We start from the raw sequence: 24,216 nt of genomic DNA on the forward strand, positions 1-24,216 counted from the left end.
AGCGTCTAGCAGCCACACACTCGCTGACCATGTGGCCCCGGTGCGTTGTGTACAGTCTACCCCCGACCAGAGCACGTCACATCCCCATATAATGTAAAATAATATAAAAAACCGTGTTTTCTACTGTAAGTACCACTAATGTCATACAGTAAAATATAAATGTGTTGGAAAATTTCCCCCATGTTCATGAGTCTTTTTTTTATTTTAAAAAAGCTGGTTTTTACACCATTAATAAATAATGTGAATAAAGTTACAACAAAATCCGTTATAAATACACCCCACAATCCAAACAGATTACACAGATAACAAAGACACCGGTCCGGTATGGCCCTCCCTCCCCTCCCGGTTGGCGCAATGAACCGCACGCTCTCTCTCATCTCTTCCCGGCATGCAGCGCTCCTGCTTGCTCCTCCGTCGAGCCGCCATGTTGTCGGTGTGAAAGCCTGGGGTGTCAGAGAGAAACTGGGGCCGAAATCCGCAACCATCCACCCTCTCCGCCGGTAAGTATCACCTCCTACCCGGTCGCGGCAGCACGGGGCATTGCTTATTCACGCATCGGTGCCGGAATTGTTGTTATGGCGGCTCTGACTGGGGCTAAAGAGGAGTATTTCGTGAGGCTGAGGCGGCTGTCTCCCCTTTCTGCTGCTCGCCTTCCTCCCGTTGTGTCGGTCTTCCGCTCCAGACAGCTCTCGGGCCTTTGTTAGCATCCGCGTCACGGGGACCTGTGGGGCTGGGAGGTCGGCAGACAGGTAGAGACCCCCGGGTGTTTGTTAATAACAACACGGTGGAGTTAGGAAGCCGCTGCCGCTGTTTTAGACATTATGTTTGTCCACCGGTTCGCCCGGGCTGAGCTTGTGTTGGGAGGCCGTGTTATTGTGGGTAGACACGGCCAGTGGACCCTCCATAACAGATCCGACACTGGCGTGAGTGGACGCAGATCCATGAAAATGAACCCCCGGTAACGGTGTCCACCCCCCTTTCACGAAGCGTCTACATGTTCCCTTTCGTTTTGATGTGTCATGTCTGTTAGGAGGGAAATGTTTGGTGTGTGTTGAGACGCCTAACGATGTCTCCTGCTAGCTGCAGGTTGCCTGCTCGCATTGTCACACCCCTGTCTGTGCCCGGTATGCGGTGGATTGATCCCCGGTTTTGAATAACGATTAACCCAGTTAGATTATGGAGCACAGTGCCTGTTTCCGTGTGCTAAATTAAACTTGTAACATAAAAAGCCGCGTGCGCCTCGCTTTGGGGAATGGCCTCAGTGTTGTGGATTTCCGGGTGTTTCTCTACCTGATTTCGAGCTGTAAGGAATAAAGAGCCAACGTTTCCCCGTCGCTCAATTAAGAGAGCAAGAAAACAAATCCACGAGAACATATGTGAATGATCACTTGGCAATCTGGTTTGTTTTTATCTTTTGGGACTGTTCAGCCTGTCAGCTTGTGTTTTTTTTTTTTTTTTTTTGTCTTCATGGAGGTGGTGTGTTGGACAGTGGTTTCAACAGAGGTGCGAGAAAGCTGCATGCGTTTGAAGCTTCACATTGTCACACAGACTCTGGCAAAGTTAATTACTGTATATGGCTCTGTAAAAAATGGACTGCTTGTAATTTCCTCATGGCCTGTAGGGACACTTAATGTGAAACTGGTCATTTTTTAAACAGAGATTAAAGCTTGTTGGATAAGGAGAGGTTGTAAAATACAAATTACATCCCTCAGACTGCTGAAAACCACTGAGGTTGTTGTGCCCCATGTTGACCACGACCACCAAACGGATACTTCTTGGGTTTATCATCGCTCACATAATAACAATCTACCGACAACCCTTAAACCGGGGTTATATGACAGGGCCCCTCTGGCCTTTTCATACCGGTTTTTCTCCATTTCTTGGCAAACAAAGTCAATAACCTCCCTTGGGCAAACTTACTAATATAATGGTTTCCATTTACGCAATACACTTAGTTGCCACTTTATTAGGTACACTTAGCTTAAACTAAGCTTATTACAGTTAATAACAGTTAATATTGGTTTATTCATCTTTATGTTCACTTTGGATGATGAAGTTTGTGGTGCTATTGAACTGTATTGTTGTTATTGGTGTTTCTAATTTATTATTGGTGTTTTTCATTAATTTAGTTCACCCTCACTGATATAAATGAGTTTGACCAAAAAATTTGGGAATCTGCATAATACAATTCAATGGCACACCACAAACTGCATTCTCCAAAATAACCATAGAGTCCAATCCACACGTCTCTCAGAGTTTAAACAAAACCTGAACATTATAACCTTCATGAAGGCAGGATTTGTTACAGGACTGTTGTTTTAGCTGGGTGTACTTAATAAACTGGCAACTATACTCTACTGGTGGTGGTTTGACATAATCAGCTGTGTGAACTTCTATGACCGATAGCAGTGATCTGCAACCACGTCCCAACTAAAGCCACTTTTGTACAGCTTTTCATAACAGCTAAATGTCTGTAGATAGAATACCTTAAACCAGAGAAGGGGAGCACTATTGTGACCGATATACGGACCACTCGGATAAGTGTCTCAATAATATTGCATTACCTAGAAACTTACTTTGCTCCAAAATGTTATGATTCACTGTGATTAATATTAGCGCTGTCACTTTATGTGGCTGCAACCTACAAACTTAATAATACACTTTGGGTTCATTAGAAGGGTTAAACTAATTGGGTTTAGTTAGGTATTTACATTCAGTTATATTTAATTATTGCTGTGCTGCAGAATGAAATGCAGTTCTACTTTCAAAATAGACATCACATCAGTTAATTTTATTAAGTGGACCATTTTCAGTCAAAGAGGGACTGTTAGTACAATGAACCACTGTTTTGCTGGTGTGAAAGTATCTGACAGTTTGGATACAACTGGGGCTTTTCATTAGGTACGCCCACCTAAAACTAATGCAACATCATCACTGCAACAAATCCTACCTTTATGAATGTTATAATGTTACCCTCACTGATAGAAATCAGATGAAACAAGTATTAGAAACTCATATTAACCTTCATAAAGGTAGTTTTATTGTAGTGGAGTTGTAACAGTCTGCGTTAACGTTAGCTAAGGGTACCAACCAAACTGTCAACTGGAGTGCAGTTTGACATTAAACCCAAATCAGGCTACAATATGTGCTGATATTATATATAATATTGCATATTTATTTGCAACGCTGATGTGGCCTGAAGTTGTCAAATGTGGGAGGTCCATTTCTTTTCTACCAATATTGGCCCTATTTATGTGGGATTATGTAGTGCTTACTTTTCCATTTGTGCTGGAGTGATGTGTCGAGGGATTTATAGAACAGCAAAACTTACTCTTACTCTGAACTTTGATCTTAAATCTTTTGAATAGCACAACGATTAGACGACCCAGTTGTTTAACTGCATATTTTGTCTGCTGTCACCACAGTTTTTTATGCAGTAGGGTTAGAACATGGATCACAGTTTGTTTGTTGGGATTTAGTTGCTGTGAACATTAGCTAGTAGAGTATAAGCCACGCTGGCTTAAAAAAAGTTGTCAGTGCATGTGTTTTGGAATATAGTTACAAAGACTGTATTTGTCTGAATTTCTGCATCGTTCTGACTGGTTTAAACAGGTTTGCATGCTTATAACATACTTACCTGTCATACTTGCCAGTTTATTAGGTACACCTAGACGTCTGCAAAACTCATGCAGTCAGTAGAACAGCCCTACAATAAATACTATAAAGGTTACAGTGTTCATTTCTAGTTGAAACTCTTATAGTGAGGTGTTGATTCAACTGTATGATTATTTTGTAGGCTGTACTTTATTGGAGGGATTTGGATCTTCCTCGCTTGACCGACGCTGAGCAGTCATTGCAAATAGAAACTTTGCTATCTGTTTTGGACACTTCAAAAGCCTCCACACCACAGACGTACTCGCGTCGCATGTTCATTATTCAAGCGGCATCTTATTGGTCTGTCATAACGGTATTTCGGGCCGATTACCAATATAATTTGTCGACGTCATGCTGATATTATCGTGCATCCTGACTTCGTGGTGCTGTTGAATCATGCTGCCTTATGCTGAAAGGTGTTTTTACTTCATTCACTTTTGTTGGATGTGCTTTTGAAACTGCAGCCTTGAAACTGTTGCTGGTTATTGAAACAGCAACTGAACAGAATTGAAGCAGTTTCAGTAAAAACATATTATTTTAATCTGTTTGAAAGATTTATTGCAGGGGAGTTGTACTTGACTGTATTAGTTTTAGTTAGGTATACTTGGCAACTGAGCACAGGGTCCCCATGTTGAATGAGTAAATTCTGTGTTACAACTTATCAAATGTTTTGTTTGTTCACTATATTGACCCAGATGTACTTCTCTCTGGACAGGCTGTGGTGGAATGAGCAGTGTGTGTGTGTTGAAGAGGAAAGCAGTGCTCTGGCAGGATTCATTCAGCCCCCACCATAGAACTACATCTCCCAGCATGCCCGTGGTGCTGAGCAGCGGAGGACATGCCCCTCCAACTGGGCAGACCCCTCAGGCCACACCCCCCAGCCAGCAGGTAAAACCTTGACACTTTCACATTTTTAACTAATTCACGGACAAACATCTGTCAGTAAGGAACATCTCACTGTACTACAGCTATTTAAGTGCCCTTCATAATGATGGAATGTGGATTCTCTCTCTAACAATCCCTACATTTATTAGTTTACATTACACAATGTTGAACCACGGTAGCCCTAGGCATGTTAGCCTAATAAAATAAAATCAGTACAATGCTAAATGGCCATGTAATGGTTCCATTATTAATCTTGGTAAGAGCCTGTGAAATGGTAAATGTCAATTTGTTAGCTTTGCTAACTATTGGCTCTATACATTTCATTTTTCTTCATATCACACAAATAGAAAATTACTGCCGCCAACTAGGCAGGTTGTCTGTCCGCCAAACCATATCCGCAGCTCATACAGCATCATCGGTAGGGCAAATACTAATGATAAGTTACAGTTCAAGCCTCTGCTTGTAAATTACAAGTACAAAGGGTAGTAATTCAGATTACTTGTCTGTAAGTTTTATCATACATGTTTGAGCATGGTTGAAGTCACACATTTGGGCTCATACAGTCATACAATGTCTCGGCTTCGGTGCACTGTAAGGTCACAGAGTGGGATGATCTGTTAAGTATTTTTAAAATGTTATTTCTTGATAACAAGGTTAGCGTTTATTGTGACTTATCCTGTGAAAAAACTGTCTAGTCCATCTGATAAGTAACAATTTAGTCTGATCAAATGACATCTTAGTAGCTTGTTCTGCTGCACACTTTGCGTGTACAGCGAATGACCAAGCCCAGCTGTTTCCAGTACATGTTGACTGATTCTTTAATGACGGTTCCTTGTGGGGAATTTTGTGTTTACCCACAAAATGAGTAAGAGAGGAAGTCGGCGTGAGCTTTGCCAGTGAAAAGAAATGCTGCCTCCTATTTGGACCTGTTTGAATAGAGGATGTGGCTTTACCCCAAACTACGTTGCTGTTTTAGTGATGAATTTTGAAAATGCATACGACAAATTTAGTCTCCCTTTTTAATGTGTTCATAAGGTTGAAAAAGTGGCTTGTATGAATTGTTTTCAATTACCTGTATAGTATTTCCTGGGATTTAAGCTCTTTAATTTTCTTATTACTGTCCAGCAGACAGCATCCATTAGTATTTATTATTAGAGATATTGTAGTACTAGTATCAATCCCATATTCTCTGCTAAGAAGCTACAGAAAGGGAACATTTGGACATTTATATAAGCTGCCTTTTGACGTTGCATTATATATCATACACGTATCTGGGTATTCAGTTACAGTTTATTGATGTTGATTCATATGTTCCACATGTATTACACATGCTCGAGTTTGTGTTGTTTTTGTTTTTATTATTAACGCTGTAAAACATTGGTAAATACTTACAGTCCCAGCCATAGCTGCATGTCTGTAGTTGTTGCTCAGGCACAATCTGCTTGTTACTGTTGTCAGTAATTCCAGGATAATATGCACGTCTGTGTGTGTCTCTAAGGGTGTGGCGGGTGCTGGACGTTCCCAGGATGATGCCATGGTAGACTATTTCTTCCAGCGGCAGCACGGTGAACAGCCCGGCAAACATCGCTGGCCCACTGGAGACAACATCCATGACAGTCAGGTGTGTGTGTGTGTGTGTGTGTGTGTCAGTGTTGCATAAGTAGTAACATATATTGCAGCATTGTATTGTGCCATATGTGCAAGGGCTGCTCAATTGTGGCAAAATCATGGTTATTTTGGTCAATATTGAGATCGCAATTATTGAAGCATTCTTTAAAACCTCAAAATTCGAAATAACCTTTGAAATAAGAAAAGTAATTAACATTACTAATTTTATACAGCATCTTGGAGCACAAGAGGATGATAGTAATGCAGTGTTTGCCTAGTATTTGAGGCAAATAATTTATGATGGTAATTACTTAATTAACATAATAATTAAATTATGAAAGTTTGAATTTATCTTTATATATTGGTTGAGTAAGAGGGACATAACTTCTTTCATTCTTTTCATGTCTCACGGTTCTCTGTCTGCAGGTGCGGTCCATGGACGAGCTGAACCATGACTTTCAGGCTCTGGCCCTGGAGGGACGTACTATGGGAGAGGTGAGTCCTCGGGGTTGATGGTTGGGGTTACATTTTTTTTCTAGAAATACCTCAGCTGATAATAAGGCATTTTGGCTGTGTGTCTGTACAGTTTTGATATTTAAACTTTGGGTTAAACGCACTGGATTTGAAGAGGTCAGACTTTACATGTGAACACTTGACATGAAAATGTCTGCCCTGTTTTTTGCCTTGGCTGAATAGACACATGATGGATTGCTCACAGAGAGTTGAGCTTGAATAACAGGAAATCCAAGGGAAAATAAATGGATCAGTTGCCCAGCGGAAAGCCTTTGAGCCAAAAGTAGTTTAGACATGTGTTGGTATTGTTGTTTTTTTTTCTCCAAATGAAAAGCTCTGAAAGATGGGAAGAGGCTGAGCAGAGATGCCTTTTTAATTTAAAATGGTTGGACTGACCGTTGGCATTTTTACGACAATTAGTTTTGGCTTGTTGAACATAGTGCTGATGTCTGTTCGCTGGTATCTCATGGGCATAATACATGAGCTGTATTAACATGTTAGAAAGAAATGTTACATTCTTTGTTCACCTAAAAATGGCAGCGTTTCAGATTCTAAGTCCCCATGACACCAAGAGTTGTTTCCCTGTTGCCAGAAGATAAATGATATTAGTTTACAGAAACAAGGTCTTTTTATTGAGAAAGCTGCTGACTGTAATAGTTTGTGTATAGAGATATGGAGAGAAACACAAATGTGCTGCTAAGATGGGTCTCTCTCACTAAGTCCAAACACTTGGAACCAGTTAGAACTTTTCTAAGTGATTGACATTTTTAAATGAAAATAATGAGCCCTTATTGTTTTACTCTGGCTTCAGTTGTGGTGTGTTATTTTGTTTTTGCTTCACTCATCCAGTTAGAATGGCCTGTACATGTTTGTTTGGGCTACAATAAGGGGTCAAAGTACTTCCAACTGATGTGTGTATTACTGGAAATTGCAATGCAGCACCAATAAAAGTCAAAATAAAAGCACAGGGCCTTCTGAAGATTATCACGTTAGTAATAATTGTGGGCCTTTCTGCTAAGATGGCCAGTTACAAACTAATCACTGATATTTATTTTTATTTTCCCCATTCTTTCATGTATTTGCAATACATCTTTGTAACCATTTTTAGTAAACCTGTTTCTTGTCCTGTGACTCTGTAGCAGCTGCTAACTGGTAAGAAGTTCTGGGAGACGGATGACTCTGGGAAAGATGGACCAAAAGGGATCTTTCTGGACCAGTGGAGGGACAGTGCATGGGGTGCCTCAGGTATATAGAAGTCTCGCCTCAAGTTTCTGAAAATGTGGTAGACAGCATGCTGTTTAATAATGCAGGAAGGGCTGCTAAACATGGTAGTTTTTCTTTCACAAGCACATCAAGAAACCAAAGTGGTGTTTGAAAATATATATTTAGATTCTTGTCAGAATCAAAAGCTGATGTCAAAGTGAAATCACTCTTATGTTCTCCCAGCTGATGAACACAATGCAGGTATTTCTGTAGGCATGATGACAAAAGAAATTTCCCTGTGTTTCAGAATCAGTCTGGTACCTCAGAAAGTGATACATATATTTGTAGAGTAAAATGCTTTTAGTAGTTTCAACTTGAAAATGTGCGATAGACAGCAGATTTTTGGGATTTTGCTTTCAGGACAGCACAAGACGGTCACATTTTCATAAAACTGTTGTGAACATGCAGTCCACGTTGCTGATGATGTATAGTTTAAAATCACATACAGCGTCCCATGAAATGAACTGGTTCCGGCCCAGTCCGAACAGTCAGATTGAAATAAATTTCCTCTTTAAAATACATTTGAGCTCATAATGGGAAACAAAATGTAAGAGACCTCAGTAAAGGCAATTTACACATCACAGCGGTAATTGGAGAGAAAATTAGCAGAAAAAAGGGAACAGAAAGTTGTAAGAGAAGAAATTTAAAACCCAGGTGGTTATACCTCCATCAATGGGATTATAATGACTGATGCCAATTAAGTAATAAAAGGTGTTCAGTATAATATGGAAAAAGAATTGGTCCAGTAGGAGGTAAAACGTCCCTCCATTAATATTTCAGAAGGTAAAAAAAAAAAACTTCCAGCAATATTATCTTTTTAATGGTGTCTGTATGTTGGAAGCTGTCACACTCATGCCAGGACAGTTTGTGGAACAAATGTAGCGTTTTCTCCCCCGCGCACTAATGCTATTTAACAGGCTGTGTTCCTCTCATGTCAGACCACTCGGTGTCTCAGCCAATCATGGTGTCCCGTCGGCCAGGGCAAGGTTTCCACGGCGGTGGTGAAGTTGGGGTAGGCTCGGTGATGTCACCGCGCTCTGAGAGCGGAGGGCTGGGAGTTAGCATGGTGGAGTACGTCCTCTCCTCCTCGCCAGCGGACAAACTGGATTCCTGCCTCCGAAAAGGACCCTATGTAAGTCTTGCAGTCTATTCTCTCTTTATGTCCGTCAGTGGTGGTCTCACTACTCATGTATTGCACACTTAAATTTCCTTTTTTGTTAAATTTCATTCTCTTTTTTTTTTTTTTTTTATTATCATGAATAGCCTTTGAAATCCTCGACTGCACACCCCATCTGTCATTTTTCTCTCACTGTGTGTCCTCTGTGATAAAATGGGGACAGGTCTTTCACCTCGCCCATGTCAGTCTGTCCTTCCCGCTCTGTACCTTTTGTGTTTGCCATCTGTCACTGTCAGGTTATCAGCACCTCTGTATTTCTGTTTATCAGTCATATCTCTTGTCTCTCTCCATCACACAGGGGCAGAGGGATGGAGAGGTGGAGGAGGAGAAGAGGGAGAAGCCAAAGGCGACATTTGAAGGAGAGAAACTGAAAGAGTTGACAGAAGGCGAAGCGGATGTCATTGGCGACGTCATCAACCCTAATGGGCTGCCTGTGCAGAATGGCCTCGATGTCGACGTCAAAGAGTTTGGGTAGGACAGAAACTCACATACTCACAAATGCATCTCGCTCTACAAACACCCTCTTTAGATGTAAACTGGACAACTCCTCTTTTCTCACCCCTTCAGTCGACCACCAGGCAACATGCCGGCCCCTGGCCCAGAGGGTGATTTGCTGGGAGGTCCCGGGGGTGTAGGGGGCGAGGGGCTGACACCCTTAGGTGGTGGTGGAGGCCCTAAACCACCTGAAGACTTCTCTGGCGTGGAACAAGGTGGCGTCACCATGGACCCCATGGAGTCTGTGATGGAGCCGCTTCAGTTTGACTACAACTCCCAGATGCAGATGGACTCTGCGCCCACTGTGGGGTTATTTGATTACACCAACCAGCAGCAGGTAAGAGCAGCAGGCAGAGTAGAACAAAAGTATTTGTATTAGACCACTAAGAGACTCTTCGAGCGGCATTAAAATGTGATTCACCTTTCGCTGTGTTGTTTGCAGCTGTTTCAAAGAAACAATGCCCTAGCAGTGCAGCAGTTAACAGCAGCCCAACAGCAGCAGTATGCCTTGGCAGCGGCACAGCAGCCTCATATTGGTAAGTGTGTGTGTGTTCGCGCATGGATATATGAGCAGGAGAACTAAATGTCAGTGTCTTATTTGTTATTTGACATTTTCTCACTGTTTGATTTCCTTTTATTTGTCTCAATTAAGTGTGCCACATTTTTTACACCATTGGTCTTATTTTTATAGCATTTGCCATTCCTATTGATTATTACATTTTACTCACTATACAAAGCTTTACAACAGAATGGAAAGTGCAACCACATGATTTTAAGTTAAAAAAAAAAATAAATAAAAAAGAGAAGCTTTATTATTAGTATCTAGAGTCTTAATTTTGGATTTGCAAGAGTTTGTCCTGAAGTGTTTGTTATATGTTGTATCCATGTTTTCTCAGGTCTGGCTCCAGCTTTTGTGCCCAATCCTTACATCATCAGTGCTGCTCCACCGGGGACAGACCCCTACACAGCTGGACTCGCAGCCGCAGCTACACTCGGTGAGACGTGTGTTTTGAAATGAGCTCCATTTAGATGTTGGAAGGTTTAGAAACATTCATGTTTATGCAGAAACACACACAATTGTCCTATCTCACCTCTGTTTTGTGTATTCGTTTGCATCAAGGTCCGGCAGTGATGCCTCCCCAGTACTACGGTGTGACTCCCTGGGGGGTTTACCCAGCAAACCTTTTCCAGCAGCAGGCTGCTGCAGCCAACAACTCGGCTAACCAGCAGGCAGCAAACCAGGGCCAGCAGAACCAACAGCAGGTCAGTCGGCTGTTCGCCAAAAAAACTGTCAAGATGTTTCTGTCAGAGCTCTCCTTATGTGCCAGTTTAAATGTGCGTTCAGTCTCGCTGCTGCTTTACTTGGATCTATACACATCACACTTATTGTAGTCTGTGTAGAATCTATTATCAGGAAATTAATAATCAGACTGCTGTTTATTTACTTATACTTTGCTCATATGTGCCTCTTGATTTCCTACTTGGTCAAGGTGATGCGTGCTGGGGGCAATCAGCGACCTTTGACCCCTAGCCAAGGTCAGCAGGGTCAGCAGAATGACCAGCTGGTTGCTGCAGCTGCAGTCAACTCAGCCCTTGCCTTTGGGCAGGGGTTAGCAGCAGGAGTTCCTGGTGAGTATGACACTCTGCAAAACTTCTATTGCTTTTAAACTCCCAACAAATTCAATTACATTTGCTATTACAGCAGAATTCCCAGATATCTTAGCTAGAAATGTCCAAACAAGAGGACTCAGTCAGTGAAAGCTAAAATAACCCACATGAAAGAAAGGACATAAAATCAATTAGGTACACTCTGAATATTCCTTTTGTTGCTGTCTCTTTCTCAGGCTATCCCGTCCTGGCCCCTGCAGCCTACTATGACCAGACAGGGGCTCTGGTGGTCAACACCGGAGCTAGGAGTGGCCCTGTCCGCCTCATGGCCCCTGCCTCTGTCATCATATCTCCTTCTGCAGCACAAGCAGGTAAGACAGCAATGCATGTAAAGCCTTAGTCAAAGGCCTGGCCTGTTTCTGTTGTTCGCTGCAGCAAACAGGACAAAGAAGGATGTCATGCACACAAAACAAGGGATTGGACATTGTGGTCTTTAAAAACAAGTTCTGAATGTCTTATTTATCCAGAACATGCAATTACTGGATTATGAGACTGATTTTTATTCTAGCTGTAGATGTTTACAAGGAGTTCCCAGCAACAAGGGGAGTTTGGTGTACATTAATATTAGAGATGACGCAAAGAATTGTTAGCGTTTAAAAAAAAAAAAAAAAAAAAAAAAGTTTCCTTTTTAAATGTATCCTTAAGAATCTTTGTGGCACTTTGTCAAATGAAAGTCTTTCAGTGTGACTATTTATAGAGTTGTTAGAAAGGACACGTTGGTTGGCCAGAAGGAAAACCTGTGAAGTCACTTCTCTGTATTCTTTCCCTCCAGTTGCAGCAGCAGCAGCCTCCGCCGGTGGTGCCAACGGTGGTCTGGGCGGTGGGGCCAACGGTCCGTTTCGAGCCATGACATCCCAGCAGCCTCAGCAGCAGGGTGGCCCTGGTGGCACTTTGGGAGGAAGCTCCTTCTACGGATCCTCCTCCCTCAGCTCCTCCTCCCAGAGCTCTTCTCTTTTCTCACAAGGTTCTGGCCAACCTGGACCAGGTTCTGCATCCTTGGGTTTCAGCCAGCCCAACTCCTCCTCCCTCGGTGCCACACTGGGGGCCACCCTGGGAGGCTTTGGCACGGCAGGTAGGAATACACCTTTCCCACACTGTCTACTGCTGGAGAGTCTGTCAGAGTGGTCAGCTGAAGTTGTTTTTATGTTTCATAGACTAAGATTTGGCTGTTAAACAAGAACAGTAATTGACATTTCACTGTTCCTACAGATACTTAATTTATGTCTTTGTCTCCCTCTAGTGGCCAACTCCAGTGGTGGCAGCGGTTCCAGGCGGGACTCCCTGACTGGCAACAATGAGCTGTACAAACGCACGCCCTCCAGCCTCACCCCGATTGGCCATGGAGGCTTCTATAACGGCGCCTTGGGCTTCAGTCCTTCCCCAGGCCCCGTGGGCATGCCCCTACCAAACCAGGGGCCCTCCCATTCCCTCACACCCCCACCTTCCCTGTCCAATCACAGTTCCTCGTCCAACCTCAATCTCGGTAAGTGGGATTGAGATTATCAGTGTGATTGTGTTGTGCTCCACTGTAATACCGCTTGAATAGCTACTTTGTGACTCTGTGGAAACCGTGCTAGTGCTCTTTTGCCAAACACAAAGCCAGTGTTAGTGTTTACAAATGTTTGCCAGAATATACCAGATGTGACTAACAATTGGTATCATTTACTGCCCCAGATTGGTCCCAGTATTTTCAAAAGCCCTTGTTGAGCGTAGGACACATCTGTACAGACCCACTAGCTTCACTGCATCATCAGTTTATTGAACACATGGAGCTATCTGGATTTATAAAACAATGTTCATTTTTAACACAAGTGTAATCTTTTAGTACTTTGACAAAAGATGCCCAGGTGTAGTCTATACCCATGGAAAGTACTGTTCTCACATTTTGTAATGTAATATAAATGTTTTTATACTGTTACTAAATGTGTCCTACCGAGCTCAAAGTCCGCTGTTGTGACAGCAGATTTGTAAAGCAGCATGTTTTATTACCGGTGACGACTTTTATTGCTTCCTGTGTGCTTTCCATGATTGACACTTGACAGAGTGAAGTGTAATACAAACACTCAAGTGTGATGAAACAACAATCAAAGTGACCGAGCAGAGTCGAGGCTTCGCACCGACTGATAGATTACCTAGCTTTTGGCAATTTCCTAGTCTCTGGATGTGTCATACTATACAGATGTGAACAGCAGTAAATAGCAACATTTGAAGGAAGGAAACTAGGCCCTGACATCCTCAACTAGTGTACAGACACTAACTGGAATATGTGTATGTAGTCTGGTTCGAATCATGCTCCACCAGCATTTAGCTACCACCTGGTACAGATATGGCTTGAGAATACTTAAAAACGCATTTAATTTTTAAATAAATACATTAGACAGTGTTTCAGTAACACTTGCACAACATAATCTAAGGCAGTTGAAAACATTAAATAATGCATTCGTTTTTGCCAAGACCGTGTCAGAGAGGTCTTAATTTGTCTGTGGTTTGTGTTGTCACTTTATTTGCTAAGTGTAGCCAGCTTAATATTTGAGGCAGTGCTGCCATCCTGTGCTATGTTTCTGTGCTGCATAGCTATAATATAATTTTCATGATTCTGTCTAAAAAATGTAGTACTGCAGTGTCATCAATTTAAAAAATTAATCTGTGTTAACCCATGCAAGTATTCAATGCAGCAGTATTTTGACGTGCAGAGACAAATCCCCTGCTTTTAAAAATTGGCATGCTAATTTAAAATAAACGTCCACAAGTATGACCTGTTTTTTATTATTAGGGCCCGAGCACGAACCGTGCGAGGTCCCTATTGAATTTGTAAAGATTATTTTTTTTTTTTTTTTTGCAAAGTAAGCTCAATTTTGGGGGCCTAAACATACTCAAACTCACCAAACTTTGCACACATGTCAGAACTGGTGAAAAATTTCGTATTTTATGGGTTTCGCGCATGGACGTGGCAAAATGACTCGCTAGCGCCACCTAGAAAATTGGAAAAAATTAGCCCCTCGTTCACATTCAATCTACATGCACGAAATCTTCTGTGGTACGTGTATCTTGTCCAGACGCACAAAAAAGCCTCTTGGAGCGATGCCCTAAAACCAACAGGAAGTCGGCCATTTTGAATTTTACGTCAAATTTTGGATGATTTACACACTCCGTACTTTAACGAACTTCTCCTAGGGATTTAGTCCGACCGACTTCAAATTTGTGCTGTGCCTTCTAAAGGCATTGAAGATGAAAAGTTGTGCTATCTGAGTTTTCGTCAATGGGCGTATCTGTGGCGTGGCGTCAAAGATCAACTCTTCGCCATGACACAGGAAGTTGTAACTTCAGTGTACATGCTCACATCTGGACAAAACTTTACGTGCTTGATAACTCTCCCACCCCGCAGACATCTACACGCCAATACCGATTTATATTCATAGCGGCAAGTGCTATGTAGCTCCACATAGGGGACACAGGAAGTGACATATAACACCTTCATGCGGCGTCGGAACCGCGTAGCAAATTCACAGCCGCACCAGCAGAGCTCCAAAATATGCAACGCGGCCGGCTCACACCCCGACGCGCTACAAGTGCGAGGGCCCGCCCAACGCTGCTTGCAGCTTTAATATGTTCATTGTTTTTGGTTCAGGCCTTGATTAGATTTCCTTGAGTTTTTCTTTCTTCTGAGCAATATTGGATTATTAGACTTGGGACAGTGCCAGTTCTACCAATCACCTCCCTACTCTTTCTGATCCCTCAGGAGGATTGACCAACGGCAGTGGGCGTTTCATCTCTGCAGCCCCAGGAGCGGAGGCCAAGTACCGCAGCGCTGCTAGCTCGGGCTCCTCCCTCTTCTCACCCAGCAGCCAGCTGTTCCCGTCGTCACGGCTACGCTACGGCATGTCAGACGTGATGCCGTCAGGCCGCAGCCGCCTGCTGGAGGACTTCAGGAACAACCGCTACCCTAACCTGCAGCTCAGAGACATTGCTGGCCACATCATGGAGTTCAGCCAGGACCAGCACGGCAGCAGGTACGCACATGCAAATATCACCTCAACCTGAAAGAGACAGTGCAGTAAGACATCGGTGCCTCTAAGTCAATCCCAATTTGATAACTTAGATTTTCACTTCAAATGGGGAAACAAATCAAAATTTGATGGCTAATGCCCCCATTGCATGTCACACAGGGCAAAAAGTAGGTCTAATAAAATCTTGGTTGTCAGTTTAATATCCATTTTCAAACGAGTCAGATTGTATAGTGGATGCCTAGTAAAGTATTAGTGCTACAACATCAGTAGAAAAAAATGCAGTGAGAAACAGTCATCAGCATGCATCTGCACCTCTTTCATGTTTTGAAAATGAAACAAAACAAACTTTGGCAATAGCCGTGGATGTTTTAAGAGTTGTTAATACATTTTTAGGCTGTAGCGCTGGCGCTTTATCCAAAAATGGTGCCCAGACTGTCAGCCAGTACACATGATTTTATGTCCTATTCCAATTGGTTAATTTGTTGACATGGGCCATAGCAGCAGTCACATTGTGAGAAATGGGTCTGATTGCTGTACTTTAACAGTTTAGTGGTGCACTTTCATGAAGTTGGTTGATTTGCAAGACACAGCTTACAGAAAAATTTAATTGATGCAACAGAAGTCAAGAGATCCTAACCTTTCCTCCCAAGTATGGGTTATGCTCCAAAAAAACACTGAACCCTACATTTTCCACATTGCAGCCCATGAGCGTCTTTCATTAGATCCTCCCTGACTGGTTAATGGCCACGTCTTTCAAACTTGACTTCCCCAGTTTTCAAAGCAGGGATTCTGATACAGTGTGTTCTCTGACACTTAGTTTTCTCAGACTCCTTTTTCGCCCCTTTTTAAAAAAACTTTTGACATTGTCAAGATTTTGATGCAGCCTGTCTTTTGTCTCCAAATCTTTGGGCTGGATGTTGGTGGCTGTGTCTCACAGTGAAAACTAACTGAACTTTCACCACATCTCCCTCAGAATTTGTCAACTTTCATCTTGGATGGCCCAGAATCTCTTGGTGTATAGTGGCCTTAAGGCAGAAAAACAAGTGTCAACTTGAGTGCTGGATCAATGTTCATTGTCTTTTCACGTTCAACACAGAATGTGAACGGGCTAGATTTGCTAACTTACAGCCCTCAGGACATTCCTATATATGTATGTCCCTCCATACTATCATAGTTCTCCACTATGGGGTTCTGGTTTCTGGGTCTGTCTGGGTTGAACCAGTCCTGCCTCAGATGCAGACTTTTACGCTCAAATGATCTATTAATACACCAGTCTGCAAATTCCAGACATATTCTTTCCTAAGTCTCTTCAACATCTCTGTCCTCTTATCTCCTTTTGCTTTTTGTCTGGCATCCATCACTTCACCTCACAGGCTGCTTGGTTCCTTCTCTGCTCTGAATTTCATCTCCTTTTGTTTGACTGTTCCCTCAGGTTAAATATAAAGGAGCAGCTCTCTCTGTGTCTATCTGTTTCACTTTATTGTTCTGTCACAGTCTGTTTGTCTTAGTCTACAAGTTCATCCAAACTTTGTAAATCCCCTTTATATATTTAGAGGGTTTTAGGAGGAGCAGGCTGTACCCTTTCTGATGAGACTATATATATATATATATATCATAACAAAACAGTACAAGTACAGGTATCTCTGCAACTTAGTACAAAATATCTGGCTCATCCTCTCTGTCTCTTAAAGGTTTATCCAGTTGAAATTGGAGCGAGCCAGTTCAGCGGAGCGCCAGCTTGTCTTCAGTGAGATACTGCAGGCAGCCTACCAGCTCATGGTGGATGTCTTTGGAAATTACGTCATCCAGAAGTTCTTTGAGGTGTGTGTAAATTTGGCCACTTTCAATATGATTACAAAACTTGATTTGAGTCGCCATGGTTGAATTCATGGGAAAACTGTGATTCTCTAGAACTGCGCCTGATTTGTTGACTGTTTGAATGTGTAATGGACATGCGATTGTGTCATGTATTATTAAATGGATTAGAGGATTTACAGGCTTATTTTCTGTGTGTCTGTGTTTCAGTTTGGCAGCCTGGACCAGAAGCTGGCTCTGGCAGAGAGGATCCGAGGTCATGTGCTGTCTCTGGCCCTGCAGATGTACGGCTGCAGGGTCATTCAGAAAGCTCTGGAGTTCATCCCCTCTGATCAGCAGGTCATTGTAAGTACACTAGTTCTCATTGCACTTTTATGAAAGTATAAACAATGGAAACAGATTGTACCTTTTGCATTAATTACTGTAATTAAAAAGGTTTGCAAGTATATGTGCTATCTGTGGGCTCATAATTCAGTTTTGAATGAGGGTGCATTGCTCATGGATGACTAATTTCTGTTTATATAGCAGAATGCTGAATCGATAAAGAGGTGCGCTCCTCGCACTGAAATGGCATTTTTCATCTACATTATGAGTTTTATGTTGGGGCTGCCTCGGGAAGCAGCAGGTTCCTTGCAGGCACTCTATCATCAACGATGAATGAGGCTAATGATACCACAGTTTATATGCAAATGTTGAACTGCAGGTGTTAAGATAAATCTAGCGGGAGATCAGGAAAAAAATATGCTTAAATTCAGTGGTTTTGAGAAAAGGTAAGGTTGTGTGAGAGAGAAACTTATCCATCTCTCCTTAATGGACCTCAATAGATTTCTCCTGGGCAACTGTTTAAAGCCTTGTGTTATTTGTTGGGCTGTGAGCCACTGTGAAAAATGAGAGATTGCAAAATGCTTTCAGGCATTATTTGACTTCTCACAAACGATTACATGTCCCTGTCCATGTTCTCCCTCTTCTTCCTCCTCCTCCTCCCTGCAGAGTGAGATGGTGCGGGAGCTGGATGGCCATGTGTTGAAGTGTGTGAAGGACCAGAATGGTAACCACGTGGTGCAGAAGTGTATTGAGTGTGTCCAGCCTCACGCGCTGCACTTCATCATTGACGCCTTTAAGGGACAGGTGGGTCCACTCGGTGTGAGTGCGCACACACAATATTTCCACATTCAATCACTGAAGACTGCCGGTGCTTGGCTGACATCCACACACACACATACTTTTACTCGTGTGCACTGTTGCTGCCTTGGGGCTGCAAGCATATTGTCACCGCCGAAGTACATGGACACATGTCCTTTCCAGGGACAGGGTACGTTGCCATGGCAACAGAAACCTCAGCCTTGTGGTAACAGCCATCTTCCTTCCACCAGCTAAATGTTATATTAGCATAAAGTGTTAAAAGAAAGACTTCGGTGTGTTTATGCCTTTTTGTTTGACACAAATGTAAGGTTTCAGTTTTGAGGAGTCGCTGTCTGTAAATCTCACTGATGTGTGCGTTTTGCTTCTAATACATTTGAATGTTGTGTAACTGTATGGTTTCTACTTGATGGCTCAGATTTGTTTGTGTAGCTGCAAGCATGTCAGGAATTTGCTTTCACTTTCCCTGCAGGAGGTAGGCTTGTTGTGTGAAAGTATGCCTGTCACCTGCACCTTCTTTAAGTGAAAACAGTTTGAACAGAAGTAAATTAGTGTTGTGTTCAACTCACTGTGTTCCAGGGCCGCTTGGTGTACGTATTGAATAAGTAAAATGTGTGTGTCTCAGGTCTTCGCCCTCTCCACTCACCCTTATGGCTGCAGAGTCATTCAGCGCATTCTCGAACACTGCCTTCCTGAACAGACGCTGCCTATACTAGAGGAGCTCCATCAACACACAGAGCAGCTGGTGCAGGTAACACACAATATCACACAAACTAGCAATCACTGTGGTCTTTCTTCTTCCACCAGCTATGTTTTTTTCAGAATGACGCCTCTCGTTGGCTTAAATAAAGCTTATCTCTGTCCAGATTTTTGAAGTTGTCTGCGTGTTTGACGTCAGAGGCACAAGCTGGTGTCCTCACGTTGCAGTAAATGTGTCTGTGTGGTTTGTTTTATTTAGGACCAGTATGGCAACTACGTGATCCAGCATGTTTTGGAGCATGGCCGAGCTGAGGACAAGAGCAAGATAGTAGCTGAGATCAGAGGCAATGTACTGGGACTCAGCCAGCACAAGTTTGCCAGGTAAAAACACGAGGTTTCTGTCTTTTCTTCCCTCCTTCTTCAGAAAAGGGTTTTCTTTAGTTTTTTCACAATTGCAGCCAGACTTTTTTTCTCTTCCTTCTTTGAAACATGTCGTCACACTCACCTGTCCCTGCCTTTCTCTAGTAATGTGGTGGAGAAGTGTGTGACCCATGCATCACGGGCAGAACGGGCAGTGCTGATAGATGAGGTGTGCAGCCTGACTGAGGGCCCCCATAGTGCCTTATACACCATGATGAAGGACCAGTATGCCAACTACGTGGTGCAGAAGATGATCGATGTGGCCGAGCCCACCCAGCGCAAGATCGTAATGCACAAGGTAGCTGGAAGGAAGAGGGTACTGTATTGACATAATCAGCTTTGGTCAAACACAGTAGAGTAAGGCGCTTTCAGACATGTTCAGACTTGTTTCAGCAGTATATATCAACCTTTTGACTGGGGGGGAATAAATCTCTGGCAACCCATCGACCCACACATTCATTTACCTGCACATCAATAAATGTTAATGAGGTCACTGGTGTCACGGGTTCCCTAGGCAATGACACGTAAGCATCATTGGTTTCCAAATAAATGGGTGTTGTGGTTATGCAAAACATCTGCACAAGTGAAGGGGAAACACGAGGGTGTATAGGAAGTGCATACTGTCCATATCCAGTTTGAACATGTGTGTTTTGGTTTCTGTGCAGATCCGGCCCCACATTTCCACCCTGAGGAAGTACACGTATGGAAAACACATCCTGGCCAAGCTGGAGAAGTATTACATGAAGAACGGCGTTGACCTGGGTCCTCTTTGTGGCCCTCCTAATGGCATCATGTAAACCCACCCCCCTCAAGCCTGAAATCATGTCTAGCACATGATCTGCCCCCCTTCACCTCACCCTCCTAATGCTGTCATGTCTCCCAGCCCCACCCTAAGTCCCTGTCTGACTCTTCGGAAGGCATGGTAGCCACACCACCACCCCTCCTCCACATCCTACTGACGGAGGATGTAGAGTACCCCTCGCACCCCTGTTTCCATGACAACCCTTCGGGAGGTGCCTGTTGCTAAAGGCGGCCTTAGGGTTGTTTGGGGTTTTTTTGTCGGATTTTGTTGACCCTCCCCCACCCAAGCCCAGGCCTTGTGAACTGGGGGAGGGAGGGAAGGAGGCCAGGCAGTGGAGAAAGGTGAGACCTGTTCCACTCATCGCACCACTCCTTCTTTTTTTGTTTTTTTGTCCTTCCTTTCATTTCCCCCTTTTCTGATAAAACTCAAAAATAATTTCACTTTTTGCTACTGCTGCACATACAATCCTAGTGTCCCCTCCCTTTCCTCCCTTCCTAGCTATTTACCACTATAAGATGGAACGAGTATTTAATTTGTCTGACGTCACAGAATCATAGACGAACACACGCCATCAGCTAACCAGCAGACAGATCATTTAGCATGGGAGATTCGTTTTCTGGTCTTGCTTCTATAAATATAACGTGTATACTTGGTGTAGACCTTTGCATATATATATATATAAATATATATATAAAACTTTGTAGTTTTTCTGGTTTTTGATGTTGAATCTGTATCTATAATGTATCCTAGTAGTGACCACATACTTCTGACTGTATAATTGTACATTTGTAAACCCTTGTAATGTAAAAGTGCTTTACCACCCTTTTTGGTATGAGAAGAAAAAATATTAAAAAAAGCTCACTCTGGGAAAAAAAAATATTAGAAAAAAAAAACCCCTGTGCATTTCAGTGTATATTCTCACCTCCTTGGTTGTGACATATGAGTTGTTGTATATTGTAAATTGTAATATCAAATTTTTGTTTTGAAAAGCCCTTTCTATACAGCGTAGAACTTGTACAAAGATTCGCCACGCTTGGTTTTATCTTTATCTTGTCACTGCTTAACTTAAGACGTCGATCTCCCACTGATTCCCAATTGGACACGTTATGTTAGACTTAGTGCTGTCTTCTGGTTTATGTTGAAGGTTTTGTTTTTTTGACCTTTTTTAAGATCTTTTTATAGGAATGCTTTACCCCCATGAAATGTGTCATGTTTATGGGTATGCTGGCTGGGCGGGAGAAATAACAGTTTCTCATTTAAACCCCCTCCCCCACCTAAAAAAATCCTTCAGTTACCCGTGACTGTTTTCACAGGGGTAAACCCATGGATTGTACAGAGGAGATTTTTGTGTTTTTTGGCATTTCTCTAGTGCTGTAAGTGCTGTATCATACTGTCTGTCCTTTTGGGTGAGAGAGGCAGCCCGCCACAGCGCGGTGTACATTTGGAGCAGCCTTGTGTATATTTACTACGAGCACACCTGTAACCATATGTGTATAGTTAACAGAACCTGTGTATGCTTATTGCCTGGGCAACTATTTTTTGTAACTCCTGTTGTAGATTGTCTCTAAACAATTGTGTGATCTTTATTTTGAAACCAAACTGAACAAAAAAACTTTGAAAATTTAACTGTCTCAAGTGTGCTTCATTGATGCACTCTCACACAGAGTGAACGGACAGAGCAGACAAACTCTTTTTCCTACTTATTTTTAAGTTGCATAGGAAAAAAAAAAGCAGGATCTGTGCCGTGATTTCTGTTCCAGCCATCTGAATGAATGTGTCCACAGTGATACGGCTGTGATTACACACCTCATGAGTCAGAGAGGGGCCTGAAGAGCTTGTTCCTGATGCTGTAGTTTTATCATAAATTCTTTAATAAGGCTGGTATCTTGGTGTGGTATCACCCTGACTGACTGATGCTCCCAGTAAGGAATGGCACAGGTTTAAGCAATGGATACAGATAACAGTGCTATTACTGTTCAATAACTACACCTGGATTCATTATCCAGATAATTATTTACATGATTAAAATTAGTTGAGCAATATTGAAAGTGAAGGCCTTCCTTTCATCAGTCTAGGCAAAAGTGAAAGTCTGCTGGTATTTGAGGAAAGAACAATACTAAATTCATACAGTACAATACTCTAATAATGACATGATTAATGACCCCAAGGTTTGCAACAAGAGATAATCAGAATACACTGCAGTGGTGAGCCAAAACACACCATCCCTGCATTCATCCAGTTGTGTCTTCTAAGAAAACACCAGGACAAAGTAAACTTGCCCTTACCTGTCCAGCTTTTGTTTGGAGCAGGCTGTGCCTAAGATGAAACGGTTAGGATGTTGCCTTAAACAGGTCAGGTTGGGCATTATGTTGGTGGCAGTAATACCACAGCTTTGTTGATTTCTTAAAGCAGATAATAATAAAACCTGAAGATGTGAGGGAGCATTACCTGCAGTGATTTTTTTTAACCACCTGGTAAGTTTAGGCTGCAGTAGGAAACCGGTGTTAGGCCTATAGGCTGTTTTAAGGATTACTGCTAGGTGAAACTAGGCAACTACCCCTGGGCCCTGACCCACAGGGGCCACAGCCCTTATTTACTGTGTGTCAGTTGGCTTGTGGTAATTTGATTAATTGTAAAGTTGTTTTGGAATATACACCCCAGGGGTCCCTGCTTTATTGTATATCCTACTTGTCATGTAGATGTCAAAAAATATGTAGTGCCTAAATAAACCTCTGTCCAGTTTGGTAGTTGATGAGTGGACAGTGAGTAAAGATAATTTTGTCCAACTGCTATTTTTAATGAAGAATAACTTTAAATCTTAAAAAGTGATCGTTGCATGTTAGCTGTTGATTGGCTAACATGTCAATCAATTTAAAGTTATCAGGTGTCTGTTTAGACCTTTCTGATTGTCTTCGAGCGCTAACACCTAAACAGTAGGCTACAGTAGCTCATAAATATTAATCATTGTTCTGTGGGCACAGGTGTGAGCTCATTTGGGATTTAAAGAAACCCTGACTAAGCCAATCACAGCGGAGCACCGGGGCAGACCTGTAAAGGTGTGTAATCGTGGCGTTCAGCCAACCAGAGCCACCTGAACAACAACAGGCACAACCTGAAAGCAGCCGTGAATGCCCCGCGGTGCCTCCTGCATATGTGCTGCATGTTTAAAGGATTGTTGGTGCCCAAACGAGCTGCAGGGGGCATCATCGCACTTGCTCGCGGAGATCCCCCACCTCTCTCTTAACACACACACACACACACACACACAGCGCTCCAGCCAGACTCCCAGGCCAAGTAGCGTCGCCATACGGAACATCCTGCCCTCAACGGAGAGGGGGAGGAGAGAGAGAGAGAGCCCGAGTGTGTGTGCGCAGAGAGAGGGGGATAGAGAGAGGCTGCGTGTGCATTGAGAAAGAGAGAGAGAGAGAGACGAGGTCTGGCGTCTCCCGGTAGTAAATCTATCAGGTCTTGAGAAGAAAAACTCGGACAAACAGACGGGGAAGAGAGAGAAGACTCCTCGAGGTAATCCCGTCGTTTACTGGTGTCCTGGACCAGCAGAAGCAGAAGCAACAGCAGCGCGTGAAGGATTAAAACGCCCGACTGGAAGCACTGGATGGTCGCGCGGACGGGCGGCGCGCTCTGAAGTTGGACAGACTACCAAGACACCGACAGCAAGCAGCAGCAGCGTCTTTTGTCCCCCCAACCTCCCCGAACCCCGTGAAGGCAGCGGCGGCACCGGGAGACTGTGCCCGCGCACCCCGACCATGAAGCTGCCTTGGCTATTGGCGCTCGCGGCGCTGCTTGCTCACGCCGCCACGGTAAGCGCGAGCATCCGATCCTTTGTTAACCGGGGAGCTCTTGTACACACAGGAGCCGGGGCATTTTTGTGCATGCGTGTGTGTGTGAGTGCGGTGCGCTATCATTAATAAGACAGTGGTGTCGGTGATCGGTAGGAAATCCTGCCCTCGACCTACTTATCAGCCCTTATTGGACGACCGTGACTCCCGCTAGGGGGGCTGGTGACTCTCGTGCCCCCCCCCCCCCCCCCCCCCCCCCCCCCCCCCCCCCCC

At 43.3% G+C, this 24,216-nt stretch overlaps 2 protein-coding genes across 3 annotated transcripts in view; both read left to right on the forward strand.

Annotated features, from left to right (window-relative positions):
* Positions 1-344: 344 nt before the first annotated feature.
* Positions 345-21,772, forward strand: pum1 (pumilio RNA-binding family member 1). 2 transcript variants are annotated; one of them, XM_046059282.1, is made up of 23 exons: positions 345-500; positions 4,370-4,542; positions 6,038-6,160; positions 6,574-6,642; positions 7,800-7,905; positions 8,862-9,055; positions 9,399-9,571; positions 9,668-9,932; positions 10,038-10,131; positions 10,492-10,590; positions 10,716-10,858; positions 11,086-11,224; positions 11,440-11,574; positions 12,036-12,335; positions 12,504-12,746; positions 15,003-15,273; positions 16,962-17,091; positions 17,296-17,430; positions 18,076-18,213; positions 18,851-18,976; positions 19,184-19,305; positions 19,450-19,642; positions 20,010-21,772. In XM_046059282.1, exons 2-23 carry the CDS (start codon positions 4,381-4,383, stop codon positions 20,139-20,141), a joined length of 3,492 nt encoding a protein of 1,163 aa, XP_045915238.1. In that variant the 5' UTR covers positions 345-500; positions 4,370-4,380; the 3' UTR covers positions 20,142-21,772. The 2 variants fall into 2 exon arrangements, with proteins under 2 accessions (XP_045915238.1, XP_045915239.1); XM_046059283.1 differs by having other exon boundaries at positions 7,803-7,905.
* A 1,514-nt stretch (positions 21,773-23,286) lies between these two features.
* sdc3 (syndecan 3) overlaps positions 23,287-24,216 on the forward strand; it is a 41,745-nt gene continuing 40,815 nt past the window's right edge. Inside the window, exon 1 of the mRNA XM_046058956.1 lies at positions 23,287-23,964. Coding sequence (XP_045914912.1) covers positions 23,911-23,964 — 54 coding nt within the window. The 5' untranslated portion in view covers positions 23,287-23,910. The remainder of the gene's footprint in view (positions 23,965-24,216) is intronic.

The sequence above is a fragment of the Micropterus dolomieu genome, linkage group LG09 (genome assembly GCF_021292245.1).
Source record: "Micropterus dolomieu isolate WLL.071019.BEF.003 ecotype Adirondacks linkage group LG09, ASM2129224v1, whole genome shotgun sequence".
In the NCBI taxonomy this organism is placed as follows: domain Eukaryota; kingdom Metazoa; phylum Chordata; class Actinopteri; order Centrarchiformes; family Centrarchidae; genus Micropterus; species Micropterus dolomieu.

What these genes read in the sequence shown, in the direction of transcription:
- pum1 (XM_046059282.1), top strand. Translation starts at nt 4,381, where the DNA reads ATGAGCAGTGTGTGTGTGTTGAAGAGGAAAGCAGTGCTCTGGCAGGAT. An exon ending in ACAACATCCATGACAGTCAG is followed by an intron (nt 6,161 to 6,573) that starts GTGTGTGTGTGT and finishes CTCTGTCTGCAG; the next exon opens with GTGCGGTCCATGGACGAGCT. An exon ending in TCCTTCTGCAGCACAAGCAG is followed by an intron (nt 11,575 to 12,035) that starts GTAAGACAGCAA and finishes CTTTCCCTCCAG; the next exon opens with TTGCAGCAGCAGCAGCCTCC.